Genomic DNA, 17,802 nt, shown 5'->3' with positions numbered 1-17,802 from the left:
GCAAAGCAAGACTTCTGAAACTGCAATTACATGGTTTGTAACTCTGACATCTAAATGTCAGAAAAGTGCATTTCGTTGTAATGTTTGCAGTTTTATAGGATCACAGAGTCATAGGGGTTGGAAGGGACCTCTAGGGATCATCTAGTATAACCCCCTTGCAGGTTCCCCGTGGCAGATCACACAGGAAAACATCCAGGCAACAAGTTCTTGAATATCTCCAGAGAAGGGAACTCCACTCACTCCCACTCCTCACTGGGCAAATCCAGCTCTTTCCTTTTAATGTTTATATCTTACACAAAAATCTAGCCTAAATCGAAATTACTACAATTCTTCTACTAGTATGCAATAAAAACAGATAAATTAAAATTTGAACACAGTGATGGTATGTTGGAATATGGACCAATTTATCTAAATGGGAAAATACAACTTTCATCATTCCTAAGTGCTTGATGTCACCACCACAATATCACATTAGCACTATTCCTAAAGTTTTTAACTAGAACAATATATGTCATGTAACATGCTGCCTTCAATTCCATTTCTCTCCTTTGCTCTTGAAAGCTTTCTTGGAAATTTCTGTTAATTAGTCCAAAATACTCCAATGTATTGCATGCATACAGGAAGAATTTGTTGAGTAACTGTGGTTAAACAGATTTTTTGAATTCCTTGATTGTTTCTCACCGTTTTTGTTTCATTAGCAATATGCTCATGTGATGAAAAATAGAGCAGTGAACTAGTAGACTGGAGAACACTGCCAAACACCAAATTTGCCTCTGGCCAGATTATTCTGTACACCTGCAGTCTTGAAAATGCTGGACTGGTTTCTAATTTCATGTTTTGGGAAGAAAAATAAAATGCTTTCAAGGAGTTAGAAGACCTTGCATTTTGGCAAACCCCACTTATATTTTTGGCTTTACATCCCAAAAGTGAAAAGAGGCAACTGGGAAATTTCCTTGCACTATCCAACTTCAGAATGAATCAGTAATACAGCAGTGTATTATGCTCCTACTAAAATCTCATGAGATGTTCTAAAAACGGGCTTTAAGCTAATTATTTCATGAAGGATTGCATCACTATACACATTTCTCTAAAAATAGCTGCCTCAGTATTCTCCAAAGGAATTTTGGACAGAGTGATTATAAACACTGTGTAATCACTCAGCCAAGCCCGTGTGGTGATCTTGTTTAATACTGTATTACTGAGAGGTATTCTAAACCTACTAAAAAGTTCTGTGGCTCTCCAAAAGCAGTCTTCGGTTTGTGAAAGAAAACAAGTCCAGTGGCTCTGTTTTGCTAGGAGTGTATTACTACGCTTTCCATACATTTAAAACACTAAGAGATACTTTAGTGAAAGATTGCAGCTGCTAAATTGTACTTAAATCACTGCAATTAAATATGCTCATTTTATACAAAGGTGTTGGCATCACAGAGGTCGGTATTATTAGCAGCAAATTTACAGGTGGGTTCAGTGTGATACAAATAGCTTTCCTACGTAATCAAAACATATTCTGATGAAAACTGTAAAAATAAGCCATAATGCCAGTGCATTTCTTCCAGCCTAGAAATAACAAGTCATTCTTAAACTCATGCGGCCACAACCTATGAGAAGACTGCTCAATTTATCAACATAGTAATATTTTGGTCTTACAAACATATATACCTGTAGTTTCATGCTTAAAATAAACAACTCATGTTCTCATTCCCCTACAGAGGCAACATATTTCATTTTTAAGATTATTCTTTCTATTTTTCAGTGAAAAGAGTTAGAAATGATATCAAACTTCTTATCACAGTCTGCTTGAACTAAAAAGACAGAAAATCAGAGCAGAAAAAATGCTGCAATTGGTCACCCACTGAAGTTCTAGCTTTTTGATAAAAAATCAGAAATAGATTAGGAAATGGTATCTCAAAGAAACTGAGAAGTAGAGATATCACACAGCGTGAAATCTGTCATTTTTCCCCACAGGACATTCATAGCAAGGACGAGTAGCACTTACAAGTCATGTGAAAGCAGGGGGGCTTAACAGCACTTCTCTCCACAGGGACTAAAGATGTATGAATGATCTCTACAACTCCTACAATCAGATAATTCTAAAGTGTAATGAAGTGGTGACCTATTTAAACTACATTCTTATTCCTGGTGCCTCTCTTTTTCTTTTTTTTTTCTTTTTTCTTTTTTTTCAGTGTCTGAGATAAAAGAGATTATTTTGGCATTAATTTAATCTAGTTAAATAGCATTACTGAAGATCTTTATCACTATAAATAATGGAGGTATTTGAAGTATTTGGTTGCAATTCTAGCTGAAGTTATCACACACGATGCCTCTCTAGCAATTCCCTTCTGCCATTCTTATATTCTGTCCAAACAAAGTTCTGAAAGCTTTGAGCACATTTCAGTAATATTTTGAAGGTTAAAAAAAAAAAAAAATAAAAAAGCAAATAAATAAAAATAAAAGAAAAAACACAGTCTTCTCACATACCTCATGAACATTTTTTTAAATATCCACAACAGATATCTTGGAACATTACAAAGGGATAAACTCATCTGCTCTTCAGTAATGAAGTTTTTTGAAAGATAACATTTTCTGCTAAAATTATGAAAACTCTCCTGGATATGTGACTGACCCAAGACATAAGTGCATCATGGCTGAAACACAGATACTTGGCTGGAATATGTGTAATGAAGAACCTTGAGGGGCTGATAAATTCATGCTCAGGGGTTGTTTCCTACTTTTAGAGACATGTGAATATAAGCTCCAACTAGTACATCCATGATGAAGAGCTATTGGGATTTGAGCATAGCAGGGAGGGTTTTCTCCTAACTTTCTGTTACTGAATCCATGAAGTTCTATATTATGTAATGTATAATTCAGAATAAATAATAGTAACATTGACCATACAGTATGTCCTAAACACTGTTAATGTGTTGTGCTCGGTTGTAAAGTGGCACATTGCTGAAAGGTTAATTTGAGAGACTAAGGAAACCAGAATGATTTTGCTCATGCTCATCAAGCAAAGAATTCAGTAATGTCACACAAAGGAAAACAACAGCACTTCAGAACAATTCAGAGATGATCTATAAACATCTTGCTCATATTTTTCACGTATTCTAAAAGAGAAATAGCAACACAAATTACGCATGGCAAATATCTTTACTGCATAGATTATCTGAACATCCTTTGTCCTACTGCTTTTCCTAATGTATCCCTACTAGGAATGAGCATTACCTTCCAAAAAAACAGAGGAAGTAGACACTGCGTAGCGTGCAATTTAAAACATCTTAACTGGACAGATAAGGGGCATATGTCCTGTGTCTATTGTAGTTACTTTCCTCATTAATAAAGCAGAACACAAATTAAATTTGATTGTGTCCAGATTTTGCAACAACATTTTTTTAATTCAAATCTCTAATGACCTAGAATGTTGAAGACAGGATGATTTTTACTCATCAGAGAATTTTAAGGATAATCATGATTTCCAGATAACATCATAGAAAGCCTGAAGCCTTCTGAAAAGCAAACCCACAACAATTCTTTAACAACAGATAAGCAAAATACTGAACAGCAAAAAGGTTAGAAAGTGTTGGTATAGTGGATAGATCTTCCTTGACTGTGAAGAGCATCTCTTTTCTTCTGTTGCACATAATGAAGTCAGTGGGAAGCCATATAAGGAGGGAAAACAGAAGTGTAATAGCAGCATCTATGTAAGTTGACACAAAAGTCCTGTCTCCTATCTATTTCCATAGAAACTACAACAAAGAGCACAATAACACCATTTAAAAGAGCCATTTCAGAGCTACAAAATGTTTTTTTTCAACATAGGTACCACCATTTTGTATTTTTTCAAGTCGGAACGAGAGCCTGCATGCTGCACTTGCAAACACCTGTACAAGTGGAGGTGACCCATTGTCAGCTACACTGAAAAGCTACACCCACCACCTCACTGTGCTCACATACACAGTTTTGTCTCCATCAACATTCAGCAAGCAACTATGAATGTCAGGGGGTGCCATTTTCTCTGCATGGAGGAATTCAATGACACCCCTTTGCTTCATACCCACTTCCATGTCAAATGCTCTTTTGTCAGACTTCCCTTACACTGTCATATGCCCCACAGTAACAAAATGTAACAGAACATTGATGAAAAGGTTCGTCCTCCACTACCATCCCACCAACACCTGCTTCTGAAATAGGGGGCTGATATAATAAAATAGGAGGTATTACTTTTGGAGCAACTCTTGTAATATGAGCCTATCAAGCTTACAGCAAAACACTTAGCAACCAAAGAGAAGCAATACAGAAACATTTACGTTTAACATCTCCTGCTTATCACAACTGCTGTTACATATTGGTCCTGGTTTGAGGACTTTCAGTACAATGTTAGAATAAAATAACACAAAGGAAAATAACGTCAATTCTCAGTTATCATGTAAGTGTGAAAATGAATGTCTCCCCACCTGTTGTTTTAACTGATGTACTAATCTGTCCTTCTCTCTTTTAAGAGCCATTACTTCCTCTTGTGTCTTCTTTTTCTTTGAAGCAGACAGTTCAAGCAAGGCAATGTTTGCATCTTTTTCGCTAATTGCAGCAAGCAATGCTTCCTGTCTGGTAAAATAAAAGAAAAATTGTTATATTCACCATAAAACAGAATGAAAATACTACACAGAAAACTTCTTTTAACCACAAGAGAATAATAAAATAATTTCTTAAAACTCCTTAAATAGTTAATATTGTTAAGTACAATCCAATAATGAAATAAATTATCAGCAAAAAGGAAGTTACCTTTATTCATTTTTCATTATTTAACTATTTCTTGAAACATGTATCTCTTTTTTATTCTAACATGACATCTAATAATTATTATTTGCATTGCTCTGATCTTAAAGAACTTTGGTATTTGTTGCTTTTTTTTTAAATCTACTTACGCAAATTCTAGAATATCCTATATAAATCTGTAATGAACTATTCCAATTGTAAAGACTGAATCATAAAAGCAAAGTGATATAAAACTTAGGTTGCCGTGTTTACTTGGGAACATGTAGGCCTCAAGACAAAAATCTCTGAGTATCTTCCACACTTTTACATACGTGTTTTCCTATGAATGTATTGCTAGTAATTGTGTCACCATGAAACTGTAATTCTAGGGCAAAAAAAGAACATCTAGAAAAACAGATCCTTGATCAAATAGTCCATTAGGAATCCTCTCCTTGGGAATTCCGACCCTCTCAATCTACAGAAAGTAAATGTAAACCTACAACACTCAGAGATGTATAGAATTCCATAGAAGCCAGGAGGGTCACACTGTAGTTTGTGAGGACACATGACAAATGTAATTTTTTACAATTTGGAAGCACAAATCTTATTTAAAATACTCATGTTGGTAATGCCATAATCTGTCCCTTGTTCTCTTAAATAAATGAAATGTTCACTTTCTGCATTGCATTTGATGACAGACTGTGACTTAGCAGTCGAGAAAGAGTACATAATACTTAATAGGTTTTAGAATACGATATGGCTTATGTCTTTTTTGAGAACTTCATAAGATCAATCATTAAAAAATAAACATGGATAAATGAGCCATAAATTAACCTTAGGCTCCAACTACTAATAAATGTAAGAATATGGCTCATGAACTTCATACATCCAAGGTGAGCTAGAAGTTTGGAATTCTTGCAGTCCTTCTGCTTGCCAGTAATAATGTCAAGAAAGCTATTTAACTTTTATTTCAAAATTCCTAATGTATTAATGTAAATATTTAAAGGACAATATTTCTGATGGATTCAAAGGAAAACAATGCATTTATTTTACTCTCGAAGTTATGAGACATGGATCAATTCTAGATAAACAGTTGCATTTTATCCATACACTTAAATAGTCTCATTTATTATTCTGTCTTCTTTACTCTAATCATGGTTAAAGGATGTTTAAAAGAGTCTGCCATAAGTCTCCAGCAGTCTTAATTTAAATAAAAAGATCTTATTTGTAATAGCAGATATTAAGAAAAAAAATACATTAAGGAGTCACATATCTATAGAGTTAATCTGAAACAAGATTTAGGTATTTTGCTTTCTATAGACCTCAAAATAATGCATAATGGATCCTGCATGGTAATTCATACCAACATTTTTCCTGTTTTGTGCTCAAATAAGCTGTTGATTCCATAAAGCTTTCATTAAAATCTTAAAACTTCTTAATGCACTGAAAGAAGCCGACGTGCTACTTTATGCAGTCATTTCTCTCATACTGCAGAAGGTAGGGAATTTATGCACCACAGAAAATCTAAATACACTCTCTTCTTAGCATCTGTTTTAAATGGAAAGAAAAATGTAACACAAATTCGATATATTTTGTTCTCTATGATACCCATTGTATGCAAGTTTCTGTCTTTCTGTTTTAGAAATGTGCTCAGCCTCACAAGGCAGGTTCTTCTGGGAGTGGTGGTGTTGATAATGGAACATTTCAGAAAGAAAGGGTTGGCAGCAGGAATTCTGTGACTTTAAAGCTAAAGAAACAGTAGATCACTTTATTACATAAAATACTCTTCTGCATCAAATAAGGTTAGGTTAGTTCCTCTACATTTATCTGATAGCAGTGTGTATTAAAATCGCACTTAATGATGATTCAGAAGTTCTGACAGTGTCTCGAGGTTTGCATAGATTAGGTTTCCTCTCTTTTTTTAAACTTACACAAAACAAGTTTGTTTTTTTCTCTCCTTTAAAAGTATGTTAAAGAAATTAAAAAAAAAATAAGCTCTGTTCTCTGGTATACAAAACAAAGATTTTCTCTGTCTGCAATTAAAACAAGTTGGATTAGGTCCAATCTTTCATTCATGGTATTCAATCATTGCTGTAAAGTAGGCAGTAGGCACCCTAGAGCAAACAGTAAAATATAAATTGGTTTATTCCAAATGATAATTATAATTAACTATCAATTTAAATATATACCTGTTTAGTATCTGAAGATGCATAAGGATGTGAGCATCACAAATCCAACTCACTCGGGATGAAAATAAGTAAACAACTCAGAAATTCAAGGTTTTTCAGTCATGCTTAGGGTAATTCTATGTATTAATTTTAATAGGCTCATTTCATGGTAAATTCTTGCCATTAACATGGTTTCCAGTGATACATAATGTTATTTGATTGCATAAAACAAATTTTAGTCTAGCTGTCAAATGTCATACGGGGAATAAAATTTCTAAAAAATACTTGAATTTAAATGAAGGTGTACTGAATTTTCACCTCTTCAAAGTTTACAGCATTTAAAAACTGGCTTTGAAAACACAAACCTGATAATGAGATTCACCCAAATCCATCTTTTTTATATTGACAGTTTGCAACACTTTTGACACACTAGCCCCACTTCAAAGAAGCAGATTGGAAAATCATTCAGAGGGGAGAAGAGCAGGCAATTCACTTGGAAAAATCTGCACTTGTAATTCTGCAACCCTAAAGGACACAAGATTTGCTCTTTCTCAGCTGAAGTCACTGGGGAGTTATAAAAGACAATCAGAAGTTATTATAATATTTTTGTAAGACAGTATTTTGTTGAAACCTAACCATTACTTTTTTTCAAACACTGTGTGGTTGACAGGACAATTCCATTTGGTACACAGCTATTTGTAAAACATTGCGTAGTTGCAAGCAAAGAGTTAATTCCAAGAAATACTGGCTCATTCTAAATACTTCCAGAAAAATAACAGTTTACAATCTTGTGAAGTAGCTGCTGTCATATGGCTCTATAACGCACTATTTAGACAGACAAACATCTGAATACAACCCCCAGCATGTACAGACAGTTTAATCAGCTACCAATATTTTGTACTGTTGGTCAATGTGCTTTTTAATTTTTATAACAAATGTAAGTGAAGCTGGGAGGTCTTAAATCTAGACATTTAGTGAAGACTGCATAAGAACACAAGGATGGGGATTTGTACTGCCATGTGGAACAATGAATACATCCACACAGATGGGCAGGTGAATGCAAACACATGGGCTGTGTTTTTGAAGCCTTCTGAATGTGGCCAGCTTCAGTGCAGAAGCTGTAAAGCCTCGTTTATCTATGAGAAGAGACATTTTAGCTTGGGCATAGTGCCACACAAGAGGCTGATGGTTTCCAGACTTGGACTGGCTCACATACAGCCTGCTCAGAGCACAGGCAGAGGGAGCTTGCATCTGTCTGCACCTGTCTGTACAGACATTCTCCTGGAGCATGTTGGCACATTATCTGTGTCTATTAACATGGATAATTTGAACAGTAATAACCTCAAATATATAAACCAGTGGCATTTAACCAGCCATCAGTGTTAACAAGAGTTCAGCAAAGTAGTACCAAACTGTTATGCTCTACCAATAGATAGGCTACAAGGCTGTCTACATCCTCAGTAATTAACTTAAATACAGAAGAAAGACAGTGCTTTGTAGTATTAATATGCAAAATAGGGGTACAGGTTCTGAGAGAACATCTGAATAAACCAAAGCAGCCTCTTTTACTTCTGTGTGGCCTTGAATAGCACTAAAGGTGTAGTTTCTCAAAGGAAGATATAGGTTTAAAAAATTCAGTGCCTCACTAGGATCAAAAAAATCAAGAGACGCGAGCACTTAAGCAGCACCCTGTGTGGACAGACCTGAAGCTCTACACTGTCATCTCTCTTTTATCACATACTACAAACTGGTCTATCCATGGCTGTGGAAGCAACTGTGTTACCTTTTCTTATCCTTGAAATTCCCTATGGAAGAAAAATATCTGATGGACAGAAGAAATTTACTTTATCTACCCAGTGATTCTGCTAAAAATCAATACCATTTTTGCAAGAAACATGTGATTACCTGACCTCTAGGTAAAAGTCTAAGATGCCAGCAAAACAGCTGGTAATGATGTCATTATCACTAACAATCATGAAGTAAACTTCACTCAGACATACAAACAGGTGGCAAGGTCTTCACCTATATCTCTCAGGTGAGTAATACACTTCCATTTTACTGCTAGAAACTGAAAATCACCGTTCATTTCTGTGCCAGGATTTTTGAAAATCAGGGGCTGAACTGGCACCAAAAACAACATGCAATCTGTTATACTCTCCAGCTAGCATGTTTAAGAGTGTAAGCATAATTTATAATACCTAATTATCTAGTGTGTCAGGGAAAAAGATGACTACCCAAATACAGTACTAGAGATGTTATCACTATTTCCAGCCAAAATGTCTCCTTATTGTTTAATAAATTATGGTAATAAAATACATTTTAAAATAATTTATTAAAGCACAGAATTAAATGACATACTTTAACAGTAATATTTATAAAGAGTAATCCTTTTTGCTATTCATAGTTTTCCATCTTTCTTTTGGCAAACTAATCTGTTTTACAAATACCAGGGTAGTACTTTTAACACCAAGAAAAAACACTCCAACTGAGCGTGGTAAAATTAGGCAAACTCTAAGTTTAACAAAACACATGTTAAATGAAACAGCATTTGTTCCACATTGACAAGCAATCTGTGCATTATCTTTTGACTTACATAAAACCGTCACCAGGATTCCTCATCTAAATATGCTCCCCTATAATTGGGTGTTCACAGCAAGAGGGAAAGTGAGAATTCCTCCCTAGAAAAGCTAAACTCTAGCAATGAAACTTCTCAGCTGGCAAAGCCAGATTACGTTCTACTTTATAGCAAACACAAGCTAATCACCTTCACAAAACGTGAATATAAGAGTCTCTTGATGGTCACATTTGCAGCAGAGTAGAGCTGGGCTTAGTGTACTAAAGATTCCAGTGAGAAGTACCAAGAAAGTTGCACAAATGTGTTAACATATGTCATGTCACTTCATTCTAAAACATAAAAGTAAAGAGGAAAGGTACAGTCCTTTCCCAATAGTCAAGAGCTCAAGCAAGCAGGAATCCACCCCAAACTATCTGCAATTCCACTCTGATCTTCTCTTCAGCTACATGGATATGGACTAGAAAATTTTCCTATTGAACTTCAGTGAGATTTGAGGTTGGGAGGACCTTGAAGCACCATGAAGACAAGAATTAAAAGGTCATGACAAACCAAAGAAGCAGTACGCAGAACTAAGGAGGAACTCCTTATTAATGATCTGTTGTGAAAAAGGCAAACATTATACCGGAAAGTATAAACAGAAACAGACTGCAAGACAGAAATGAGTCTTTTGATCTGAGTGACTTCAGGAGAATCTCAGTTGAAATACTGAATCTGGATACCATTCTTCAAGAAAAGGGTGATGACTATTCAGGGGACAGCAGCAAAACCAGTCAGAAACAACTGACACCATTGAGAGAACTACAATAAATAGTCTATGAGCTATTGACATGATAAAGACAACATAAAATGCTATTTTAAGGAGAAATAGAATATTTTTTCCATGTCCACATCATGCAGAACGAGAGCCAACATCAAGTGATAATGGCAGGCAATTATTAATAGTACTGTAAGAAATTGATGGGGAAAGTTCGACGAAAGTTAGAAACAATTCAGATATTGTTTATCTTAGCCCGGTAACCTGATTATTCAACAGTTCAATGGCTTAAGCTGATTCATTCTGTGTATCAATTAAGATGTACTCCCTTGAGATAATGCCCATGTTTTTCCTGATTACACCATATACCTGCTAGCTTTTCTATGACGAGAAAGACAGACCTTTTACATTTAATTTTCTGCATCTATTTTAAGAACAATACAAAACATCAGAATGATCAAGTTTTTATGAAAATTACCAGTTACAAATAAGAATAACTTCATGGGCAATTCCTCAGTGACTGCATATAAAGATAGAGGCTTTACCAACTATTAATCTGATACAAGTCAAAGCTTTTTGATAAATAAAAATTTAAAATAATATAAAACTTTTTTTAAAATGACTGCTAGGCATGTGAAAGTCTAATTCGAATTAACATATATAGAGCTGGAGGAAGCAGATGATAACAAATCAACTCAACATAAATGTAATCAAACACCTGAAAACTTCAATCTCATAGATCTCTAGCAATACAGAGTATGCAGTTGTGAAAGCATCTGTGTAGGAGTGAAAAAAATTACTTAATATGAAAAGGAAGCCTTAGCATGCTATAAGAGAAGATAAGATAACACAAGAAGAAATAAATCCATGAAAGACTCTGTTGAATGCCAAACTGAAAAAGTATATTGTATACAGTATTTTATCAAAGTGCAGCCTAAACAAATGTCAAATGGAATAATTTCTTTAACAAATATGGGCAACAACTGAGGGAAAAAAAAGGTTGTTCAGCAGCATATATTTAGCCCAGATTAACTATGGATAAAAGAATGCACTAAGAAAAGATTTAATAACCCTAAACTGTCATTCAGCTTGTAGGAGGTATTCAAGATATAGCTAATAAAACACAAAAAATGGTTCTAACCACCCACAAAAAAATTCTCGGTAGTATAAAACACTGAAGGATGGCCACTAAGATAAATGCTTTCTTTTGAGAGTTTTCTTGAAGTTAACTTTCTTAAAGGGTCTCCCAGAAACCTCTAATCATAATACATTGCATTGCCACTTATCACAGTCAATTTAGAAGTGAATTCTGTAAACACTCCTGCTTTACTCCCCACCTCTGTTAGTCTAAGAATAATAGTCTGAGCTATAATAAAGGAAATTGTGACAACTTTTTGGGAGGTGGAGTGAGTTCTTAGGAACTGTCCAATTGTAATCTGACAGAATTCCTGGATTTATAAGAACAAGATCTTCTAACAAGAACTTTTACTGCCTTCTCTACTTAAATTGAACTTCAAAAATACAGAAATGCAACTTAAAAAGTCACTGTTAAAGTTACATCAAGTCAGAAATGTTTGAACAAATGATACACAGAAGAGTACTTGGACAGCTTCTCTCATGCTAATCATACTGAAGGAGAAAAAAAACAGCTCAATCAACTTTTTCCCTTTAATTATTGTTTTCTTTCCCTCATGACCCCCAGTATTCAACCTTAGGTTCAGTAGGAGGTGACTAGAGATAGACGGTGATGAGAGATCCTGTTTGAAACAGCTTCTCTCTGTCACTCCTAAAGCAAATAAATGGTCAGTTAAAATATGCTGTTAATCTGTTATGGATGTGCATGCATCTTAGAAAATAAACTTCAGAATATTATTAGTATTTCAAAGCACATTCTTTAGAAACAGAACATACTAGCCACAAGCACAAGATTTAAAATCTGCATGTTCAATAAAAGAGTTGTGTGACATATTTAAATTCAGAGACTGTCGGTCTTAGGCCATTTTCCAGTAATCAGATTTCTGACATATAATTTCATATCAGAATACACTTTGCAAAAGGCATAATTCATAATTTTACTCTTTTGAATGAACAACTATTGCACTCTCTCTTTAAAGAGCAATTCCTTTTGAAACATTTTCAGAAGGAAAACCACCATGAAATAGCATTTCAGATTGTGCCAGTGGCAAGAGAGGACTAGATGTTCCAGTTCAAACACAGCAAGCAGCAGAGGACTGCTCCTTTAACTATGGGATAGAAATCAGGGGTTCTACTCTTACATACTTAGTTCCCCAGTCCAACCCATAAAGCACTTATTCTCAAGTTATCTGACTACCAGACCTTGAATTTGCCATCTCATTGAGCCTTCTCCTGGAGGCAGGTGTGAGGTGTAAGACACTGGACACTCTCTATCCCTAAACCTTACAGACATTGGATGCATATCTTCATTAGGCAAGAATCAAGAATAAGGATGTATGTGCTCTCCTTAATGCGAAATCTCAGAGTAAATGGAAAGAAGGAAAAGAAATGACTTGATTTCAAATAATTGCAAAATAATTTACTGAAAATGAAACATTCTTATTAATTTTTCCCCTTTCCTCCACCAGTTTTCCTCCCTCATGTTTTATTATTTGCATTACCACTCCCATCACTACATCTCTCAGTAACTGCTTTATCTTCAGATTGAAAATTTTAAATTCATTTTCTTCTTCTTATCAGCAATTGCTAACATGTGTATGTTTTTCTATTAGGCAAACAAAAATAATCTATAAAGGTGTATATTTAGAGCAATTTTAAAGGCAAAGAAGGAACTTCATGCCCATCTTTCGATACTAATTTTCCAGTAAGAGGCAGGCACTCAACTGCCCTTTGAATTCTCTGAACTTTTTCAAGCCCCATAACATTGAACTTCTGAAGTCTTGATGATTTATGTTGTGGAAATGACAGATAAGTAAAACACCCACTCAGAAAAGAGGCACACTGGTGAAACCAATTACATTTGGTTTCATAGATCATATGAAACCACTGTGCTGTTGTTTCATTCAAACAGACAGTACTGGTCACACATGAGGAGATATAACACAGCTCAGACTACATGAGAAATATAGACAGGGAAAAAGGGGAATTCACAGAATCTAAAATACAGCAGAAAAAGTTTAATGATGACAAATATTTCTGGGTTTTGCAGCTCTTTACTAGAATTGTCTCCTACTGTTCACTTGGGTTAATATAATTCTCCATAGGAATGAAGCAAAACACTGTTAAAATAGCAAAACGTTGTTAAAATAAGTCTGCTTATTTTATGCCATACTGCAATACAGTGGAGAAGTAGGGACTACTGAAAACATGAACAATGGCATCTGGATGCAAAGGTTTGTGTTACAGCAGTACAGAGGATCCACATAACTTAAACAGGAAGACAAAACTACAGGTAATCTGTCATTGTCAGCCTTCTCATCCTTCAACAGCGGTTTTTGTGTTTATAGAAGACAAAGATAAAAGTACTTTGCAGGATGAATGGTTTGATCTCTAGAATATAGACTTCAGTAATGTTTTAGAACTAACAAATAGTTAAGCTTGGAAAATATTATTAAAAGTTACTACTGTATTAATGGAATTACAAAGAATTTTAAATATTTCAGTCCCAAAGACAAAATTGAGGTGGAGAAATTAAAAAAAAACAAAAACACCTTCTGTTAAGTGTAATCTGTTCTTAATTTTGAATTAAGAAAATATGCTGAATAGGCATTTATCAGAAATGAAGTTTTGGTTATGTTAAATAAGAAGTGGGGCATTCTGTCAACAAAATGATCCTTCCTCAAATTTAAAGAAATTCCAGTACTTCCTATTGGAACTTGAAGTAAAAGATTCCTCTGATTTTGAAAACTGACTTAAGCTCCTCATTCCCATTTCCATAATGTCACACGCTTCCCTTTGAATAATATATAAGAAAATTCATAAAACTGAATCAAGAGCACATTAAAATTTGAAGTAAATCATAGAGGGAATAACTATTTCCATTTTGAAATGACATACAGAAATTGATAATAATGGACTTAGAATTTATAGTGTATTAGAAGGAAATTTAAAGTAAAAAGAAAGAAAATTGAATGTGTAAGATCAACAAAATACACTCTCATGGCAGTGCATAATTTGTTTTTGATAACTGATTGAGGGACTAGTTTAAATGCTCACATGAAAAAATACTGTCAAAGATTATTCAAATAGATGTTGTATAATTTTCTCTAGCCATAAACGTATCTCAGAATACAGTTCTGTATGCTAGCCTTACAGTAACAAACTCTGGAGAATTTTGAAACCTATCCTTGCTCCACCAGGCTGAAATTTAATATTTTAATCCTTTTAATATAGACCTGTGGAGACAAAATCATTACTATTATGAACATGCTGGAATGTATTACTTTTTGCTATTTTTCTTTATGATTCATCATAATGGAAAGCATTGAATTTGCATTTCTGATCAAGCAACAAAACACCCAGTATTACAGTAATACCACTAATTGTTGTGATCATAAACAATTTGGTAGTCAAACATTTAAAAAAGGTAACTAAGATAATTAAGCATTCAACTACTTACTTGCAACCTAACAATACATCATTCCCTTAAGAGCATAAAATCTAAAGGCCTAAAAATCCCTTTGTAAGAGAATAGTTATTTAAATGTTCTAGGATTTTAATTCAGTGAAAAAAAAATTTAACAAAATACTGGAAGATTGAAGTATAGCATATTAGAATAGTAACTTTAAACTACAAAAGTATCAGTAAATACTATGAAAGCACAGAACCAGCCCGACATATTGTTGAAGGAAGAAGTGAAGGAATTATATAACAGCACACAAATATTTCTCTAATTAGCATCTTAAAAGAACAAAAGAGATAGGAGACCACATGATGCTACTTAATTATACAACTTCCGTGCTAATGGAGCAATTCATAAGCATTGCCAGGAGTGTGAAGACCATATGATTCAACTTTGCATAAAGATATTTGCCACTGATCTTCTTTGGTGGGTTAACTATTTCAAAATTTGTTTCAGACTAAGGATACAAGCTGATTTCTATTGACTTTCAGTGAAGACAGTTCATACTGACTTTCTCAAAACAGATGCAAGTGACATAAGATACCTCAGTGAACAGTATCAGAGAGAAGATATACTGCCCATCAAGATGGATGTCAATACGATAGAATTGCTGCAGTTGAATATTTTCCATTACAGAACTTAGCTTGCTTAGGTTTGATTTAAAAAGTTAACTTCTTATATGTTATACTAGACTAACAGAACTAATGGATGAAGTTCTGAATTAATCTGAATAATATTTTAAACAGTCTTCCAAACTGAAGGAGTTCTACTGGAGGTGAAAAATGAGTCTGCTTTTGAGCTAAGATTTAGTTCAAATCTACTTCGTAACCGTACAACAAAGTGATTTAATCCATACAACTATAATCAGTTACTGAGAAGCTGTTTCATTATATTTTTTTTAAATTATTACAGTCAGTAATAGGAGTAAAATACTATATATATGGTACTAACAGAATATATATTAATAGTATATTAGTTGTGCAGGTAAATGAATCTGCTTCTCCTTTCTTACCAAATCTTGTATTAACTGCTTAACTTTCCTTAGATCGTTCCCAAGGTCACCTAGGTGTATGTCAGAAGGTTTCTATTATATTTGGGTACTCAGAGTTGCATCAAAAATACATGATTGAGGAGAATCTTCTGGGAGAGGGGGATACTAGATCTTTTCTGAAGAAGCTGCTAAGCTTGTAACATGAGGCAAGGAAAGAAATTGCACTACAGACAGCAGCATGATAGAGTAACTGGAGACAAAAAGTACTTCTGAGATATCAGTGGGAATAGAATTTGTTGGCATTCAGTCATTGGGTTAGCTGAAAAAGGAGCTCTTTTGCAGATATAAGAGTTATACATATATGATTTCTGATATTATACAGAAAGCAAAACATAAATAATTTTCTGATGACACATTCCCAGTTCTTTTTGTTATTCTTATATATTACAAAGCTACCTTCACTCCACCTCCCAACTCCAAATCTTAATTACCTTTTGTTCAAAAAAAAAAAGAACTGACCTGAGCTAAAATTATCTCCAAGCTGTAGCTCTGTCACAAGACATTAGACTGTCAGTCACTTCTGGCTGAAGTCATTCAGTCACGTCTCCATCAACCATGAGATCCAAGATCCATACAGATGGCACACAGCTGATTTTACACATCAGTTAGAAACATATATGCTGGCAATGAATGTACAAATGTGATCTTAAAAGCGACAGTGGAGGATTGGGACTGAATACAGTGGTTCGTATATATTTTCACATCTTTTCTCCCTACTGAAGAATGTAGCATCTTTCTGATTTCTGATTTTATATTCCAGAAGACTACAGAAGACTACAGGAGTCAAAAATGTTTCCCTCCTACCTCAATATAGCTGTGAGATTTGCCAAGGCTGAATGACCCACTACTCTCTGCATCTCATTAACTGGGAGGATACAGATGACTTTTCTGTTCGAAACAAAATATGGTGAGCTAAGTGTGCAAAGTTTATTTGAAGGTAGGGCTTTGGGAAATAAAGAAGTGATCTGAAAAGCCATCGACAAATCATTAATACTTTGAAACATAAAACTTCAAAATATTATCTAGACATTAGTTTTCAATGTCCGTATATTAGAAAAGTATGCTGCTCTTTTCCATAACACTGGGTAAAGAGATTTTTATAATCTTATTCATTCTAAGAACTCTCCTAAAAAGTCAGCAAAAACTACGAAAGGATTAGGATTTGGTATCACAACATTAAGAGCATCACACAGAATCTAAATATTTTCAACTTTCAGTTTTCTTATTCAAAGCAGACATTCCTCGCTGATATATTTCAACACTGAAAAGTGGAAAGTGTTCAGTTCAGATAGAAAATTCATATGATCTAGTGATAATTTGACAAGAGGTATGTTTATCAGAACATCTAAATTAACAAAGGTTTTCATATTGACTATGGCATGGTCAAAAACTATAACTTCCAAAGCTTAATGCATGGACTATAAGTAAAACAATAATGCTTTTTGAAAATAATAGCCAATGAATTTAAACACCAAAAGTTTGCTTGGAATCAAATTCTCAACACATTCTGAGGACTCTGTAAACCCGTAGTTGATCTATTTTTTTCAACTATGTATAAAACTGTACATTTACCATAACCCTGGAGGAGCTCTATACTCCAAGACAACAGTAAAATAAGAGATTTCTAAATAGGATTTTAAGTATTACCTGAATCAACAGCACATCTGGAAAGAATCGTGACAGAAAGATCCTAACTAGTTGCTATGGAAAATATTCTCTTAAATTGCTATCTGGGTGGCCTCGTGACTCATACAGGTAATAGTCCATTTCACGATGAACTGGCATTAGAAGGAGGAATGCTATTAGATTCATTCATGATTGCTATGAGAAATGAAACAAACACTGTTAACTTCTACAATGATTCTGTGCAGGTGATAGGAGATAATAGCACACTGGCACATCTTT

General features: G+C 34.4%; 1 protein-coding gene across 1 annotated transcript in view; it reads right to left on the bottom strand.

Moving 5' to 3' along the window:
• ERC2 (ELKS/RAB6-interacting/CAST family member 2) overlaps window positions 1-17,802 on the bottom strand; it is a 413,335-nt gene that overhangs the window by 127,161 nt on the left and 268,372 nt on the right. The window contains exon 16 of the mRNA XM_065749769.1: window positions 4,455-4,602. Coding sequence (XP_065605841.1) covers window positions 4,455-4,602 — 148 coding nt within the window. The remainder of the gene's footprint in view (window positions 1-4,454; window positions 4,603-17,802) is intronic.

This window comes from Cyrtonyx montezumae, unplaced genomic scaffold (assembly GCF_038088225.1).
Source record: "Cyrtonyx montezumae isolate F1298 unplaced genomic scaffold, pur_monq_1.0 scaffold_6, whole genome shotgun sequence".
Lineage (NCBI taxonomy): Eukaryota > Metazoa > Chordata > Aves > Galliformes > Odontophoridae > Cyrtonyx > Cyrtonyx montezumae.
Note: the sequence above shows the minus strand (reverse complement) of the source record. Positions and strands in the feature narration are given on the sequence as shown.